Genomic DNA, 5,530 nt, shown 5'->3' with positions numbered 1-5,530 from the left:
TCCTGCTGCTGGCCAGCCACGTGGTCACCCTGGCCTACGCCTACCATCAGCAGGACCAGAGTGACCTCCTGCGGGGCATTGCCGCGCTGTGCTCCGTGCTCGTCCTCCTCCTGACGCACGGACATGATTCCTCCATGATAGTCATCGCGGAGCCGAAGCCACCAAGCGCCGCGCTCGTCAGGCCGTGTATTGGCCCGGCATAGACGCGGACATCGTCAGCACTGTCCGCGCCTGTGAGCCGTGCCAGGTTATGCTACCTAGCCAGCAGCAGGAGCACTTGTTGTGCGACGACAACCCCACCAGGCCCTTCGAGTCAGTGTCGGCCGACTTCTTCACCGCGGCTGGGAAACACTTCCTAGTCGTCGTCGACCGCCTCTCTGGCTGGCCTGTGGTGGTCACCTGCGGCTCCGACACGACGTCTGCCGCCACCATCCGCTACTTCCGGCGCCTCTTCCGTGATCTGGGTGTCCCTGTGCGTCTGCGGACTGATGGAGGCCCTCAGTTCACCAGCCGGGAGCTCGCGGAATTTTTGGAGCGATGGGGGGTCCGCCACAACGTGTCATCGCCCAACTACCCACAGTCGAACGGACACGCCGAAGCGGCAGTGAAAGCAGTTAAACACCTCATCCTGAAGGTGGCCCCGTCCGGTAACATCGACTGTGAGGCGTTCGACAAAGGCCTTCTGGAGCTGCGTAACACACCGAACTCCACGGGCCGCTCGGCCCAGGTCTTGTACGGCCGTCCTCCGTTCCTGCGTCCCTGCCCATGCCAAAGCCTTCGCGAAGGAGTGGCAGGCCAGAGCCGAGAGCTGTGACCGCCGCGCCGCTACCCGTGCCCGAGATGCCAAGGCCCGGTATGACGCCCATGCCCGCCCGCTTCAGCCGTTGAAGACAGGTGCTCTCGTGCGCATCCAGGACCCAACCACGCAGCGTTGGGACAAGGTGGGCACGGTAATGGGCGCCGGCCGGTCTAGGGCCTATCACGTCCGGATGCCGAGCGGCCGCATCTTGTGGAGGAACCGCCGTTTCCTTCGGCCGGTTCCGCCCCCTGCAGTCGACACCCCGGTCGTGGACGAGTCTCCTCCACGCCCGGACTCACCTCACCTCGCTGTGCCCCGTCGCTCGGAGCGGCTCAGAGCCAAGGCACCCGCTCAAGACTAGGACTATGAGCGTGAAGGGGGGAGGGAGATGTGGGTAATGTTAGTTCTGAATATAGGCACCTTGCCTGGGGCAACACTAATCCTGCGGTGTCAGCGGTTTTGACCGTTGTGGCCCCTCAGAGGCTGGCAGTGCCTCAGGGGCCAGTTCACCCCGTCTCTGTATCGCGTACGCACGTACTCGTTCTTTCTCTGTTACTTTCCATAGAATATACGGACTTTAGTTTATTCAGTGTTTGTCTATCCAATGATTACAAGTGTCGACAAGTACCTGACCAACAGAAAGCATTGTTGATGTGGTATCCAGAAACTGCTCAAATATTAGCCAGGAAAGAGCGGCGAGGCGTGGCGCGGGGTAGTCAACGGAGGCCGAAAAGTGACCAAGCCTGGGTGGGTCGCCGCCGAGTTTGGGATTTTTTTTGAAGGCTGTTATGACTGTTATTATTGTTATTATTATTCCGCCCGTTTTGAAGAGTGTGGCGGAGGCGGGGACAGTGTGTGTGTGTGTGTGTGTGTGTGTGTGTTGACTCACGAGGTGTCAAGTAGAGTTCAAAGGCTGCTGCTGTGTCACGCTATCAACATATACAAGTCACTGGACGCCCCCGGACACTCCGAGATGCCCGTGTCAGCTGACCATCACCGGAGCGACGGCGGGGCGCGGCGAGCACTGCACGCCCTGCGGGGCTCCATCGCGCTGCCTCTCCTCACACTGTAAAATGGCCGCCCCAAACACTGCCCCGCCACGGCCGGAGCTCTCACATGCTTACCGCTGCTACGTCATCTTCATACTGATTTTTTTTTTTTAACACAACGTCCACTAGGAGGAGTGCCAACAGCCCGCAGACACAGGAAAGCCGCCTACGCTAGTGTAATGCGTGTGAATGAGTCACAGCGTAACGGCCATCACGTCACGGGCTGCCGCTGCCGCCCCGCCCTCCGCCACCGCCGCCACACCGCCCCGGCCCTTCGCTGCCCTGCCCGTCCCCTGCTGCTGCCCGGCGGGGTGCCTCCATTGGCCTGAAGCTCACATTACCTCGTCTCGGTGTGAGAGGCGCCAGTACCGGCACAGTAAAGGGCGACAGATAAAGCACAAAGTGGCCTCTGGTGACGTGCCCGCCGCCGGGCGACACCCGTCCTTCTCCCTCGCCCCGCGCCCCGCTCCCTGCCTCTCATTCCGCGGCCCTGGCCTCTCCTTCCCCTCGTTACCGTACTGTGGGCATGGTAACAGTCACTTACGACTGCTGGCGGCTCGTCCGTGCATGAAGGGTGGCAGGAACAATGACGCTGAGGGGAGAACACAATGCCGGGGTTGGCCGCGAGCTGACCAATCACATCACACGGGTTGCACTCACGCGGGCGCCGCCGCCCATTCCAACAAACCCTCTTCTCTGCCTCCCGCCCGCTGTGCCCCACGCCGCCGCTGCCTCACGTCACTAAATCATTTACACAATCCTCTCGTCACCTCATCTCCGCGTGAAGGGCGCCGGTGACAGCTGCGTATCCCTTAGAGCAGGGATTGGGGAGGAGGGAGGAGGACTGCGCGCGGAACATGGCCTCCACGCGCTGGGACCCATATCATGGAGGTATACACATATAGCCTAGTCAAGCCCCGTTATCCTGCCCTAGCGACTCCACGCCCCATCTTCCTCGTGTCCAAATGAAAGGTTAACCAGAATCTCCACTCTTTCGTCCCTTCCAGTAGTAAAGTAAACAGCAGCCTCCTTGAACGGCGTATTCTTAATTAAACTTTTGCTACACCTGTCGGCTTCATACTCTGTCAAGATAGTCGAGTCGGGAGATGGGTCCCCATGCACCATGGTGACATATTTTTCTCACTTACATGTTTGTAATCCTCGAGGTGTCTAGTAAACAGATTTTATGTTCCCGTCATGAAACTTGTCCCAAGGGGTTCTTTAGCGGCCATCTTGGATTTCCGACGATAATCAATAATCGCATAACTTTTGAGCTAGTCATCATGCAGAGACAAATGAACAATTTTTTCTGGGTAAAGTTGACTTGAGAAATTGATTGATGGGGTTATCTTTGTGATCAGGTTAAGTTGAACACATTAAAACTCGGTAAATATGAAAAAAAAAAAAAAAAAGATCAACACTCATACACTTGCAAATGAGTTATTTGCATATATACAAAACTATAATTATCCGATGAGTTCTGCAATCACCGATAATTGCTAGTAATTAGGAAAAGAAATAAGATAAGCAGGTAGTTACTGAGCCTACCTGCCTACATATTAGACTTAGTCCTAACCAATAATGGGAACTTGCTACGTGAGTTGGAGGTGGGCGGAGAGTTAGGAAATAGTGACCACAGAACGGTTCGTTTTAGCTTAGACTGGGCGGTAACACGCGAACCAAACCCAGTGTTAGTGCCAGATTTCAGAAGAGCAAATTACGAGGGGCTTCGAAGACATCTTGAAGGGGTAAACTGGGATAATCTAGGGATTCATGAGGGCCAGAACTTTGGATTGGAGAGCCAGGAGAACCAGGTAGAAATGTCTTACAATAATTTAGTTAGAGTAATAGTAGAGGGGCAAGGACAGCATATACCACAGCGAACACTTAGAAAAGAAAACAATGATCCTATGGATGACTCGTGGACTAAAACACGAGATTGGGTTAAAGAAGGAATTTATCAGAAAATAAAGAATGGTGAAACACATCTCAGGGGCCGGTACGTCGAACTATCTAGATTAGTTAAGAAAACACCAGGATAGCAAAAGGAACTATGAGATCAAAGTAGCAAATGAGGCGAAAAGTAATCCTAAGGGCTTCTTTCAGATGTATAGAACAAAACACGTGAGAATATTGGGCCGCTTAAAACAACCACAGGGTAGCTAGTAGAAAATTACGAAAATATGAGCACATTGTTGAACGACTACTTCCTTTCAGTATTCACACAGGAGGATCGAACGACTATACCGGAAAGAGTTCAGGTGTACGAGGGCGGGGATGGCGATAAATTGAGGGATATAATCATTACCAGGCAAGTAGTTCAGGATGAGATAGATAAGCTTAAGAAGAACAAGTCGCCAGGTCCTGACGGGATATTTCCGAGGGTATTAAAGGAATTAGGTGATGTACTAGTGATTTACTAACCGACATCTTTAAGATGTCGGTAAATACTGGCTATGTGCCGAGCCTATAGAAAGTAGCTAATGTGACGCCGATTTTTAAAAAGGGGGACAGGTCAGTTGCTTCAAACTATCGCCCAATTAGCTTAACATCGGTTATAGGCAAGATGCTGGAGTCCATAATAGCCAGGAACATTCGGGAGCATTTAGAGAAACATAGCTTATTTCACGACTCGCAGCATGGGTTCACTAAAGGTAGGTCATGCCTCACCAATCTCTTGTCCTTCTACAATAAAGTATTTGAGGCGGTTGACAGAGATGAAAATTATGATGTAATCTATCTTGATTTTAGTAGAGCGTTTGACAAAGTTCTTGACCAACGAATGTTGCTTAAATTACAGCCTCACGGAGTAGAGGGTAAAGTTTTGAACTGGGTCAAGGCGTGGCTTAGCAATAGGAAGCAAAGAGTGCAAATCAATGGTAAAAGATCTGACTGGGGATGTGTTACGAGTGGGGTCCCACAAGGCTCGGTATTAGGTCCACTTTTGTTTATTATTTATATCAATGACTTATATGCAGGAATTAGTAGTGATGTTAGTAAATTTGCAGATGATACCAAGATCGGTAGAGTAATTGAGTCGGATCAGGACGCTAGTATTCTCCAAGGTGAACTCAACAGATTGTATGACTGGGCGGATAAATGGCAGATGGAGTTCAATGTAGGGAAGTGCAGTATTCTGAGTGTAGGTAGGAACAACCCTCACATAACTATCGCTTAAATGACACTCTCATAAGCAGGTTTAAAAGGAGAGGGATTTAGGGTCTTAGTGAGCTCTGATCTCCGTCCAAGGGCACAATGCATTCAAGCTAGAAATCGAGCTAATAGGGTACTGGGATTTATTTCAAGGAGCGTAAGCAACAGAAGCCCAGAAATCTTCCTCAAACTATATTTAGCATTAGTTAGACCTCATCTTGACTATGCGGTTCAGTTCTGGTCACCTTACTATAGAATGGATATCAAAATGTTAGAATCGGTGCAGAGGAGGATGACTAAGATGATTCAGGGGTTGAGAAACTTGCCATACGAGGAAAGACTCAAACAGTTAAACTTGCATTCTCTAGAAAGGCGAAGGGTGCGTGGAGACATGATCGAGGTTTATAAATGGATGAAGGGCTTTAATAAGGGAGACATTCATAAGGTTTTGTTGGTAAGAGAACCGGGTAGGACAGGAAGTAATGGGTTTAAACTGGATAAATTCAGATTCAACTGGGACATAATTATG

General features: G+C 51.2%; 1 protein-coding gene across 1 annotated transcript; it reads left to right on the top strand.

The window, feature by feature from the left end:
* Window positions 1–250: 250 nt before the first annotated feature.
* Window positions 251–1,160, top strand: LOC126992173 (uncharacterized). The gene is made up of 2 exons (XM_050850832.1): window positions 251–692; window positions 775–1,160. The coding sequence occupies exons 1-2, from the start codon at window positions 251–253 to the stop codon at window positions 1,158–1,160; spliced, it is 828 nt and encodes a 275-aa protein (XP_050706789.1).
* Window positions 1,161–5,530: the final 4,370 nt, after the last annotated feature.

The sequence above is a fragment of the Eriocheir sinensis genome, unplaced genomic scaffold (genome assembly GCF_024679095.1).
Source record: "Eriocheir sinensis breed Jianghai 21 unplaced genomic scaffold, ASM2467909v1 Scaffold410, whole genome shotgun sequence".
Lineage (NCBI taxonomy): Eukaryota > Metazoa > Arthropoda > Malacostraca > Decapoda > Varunidae > Eriocheir > Eriocheir sinensis.
This window is presented reverse-complemented; position numbering and strand designations above follow the sequence as displayed.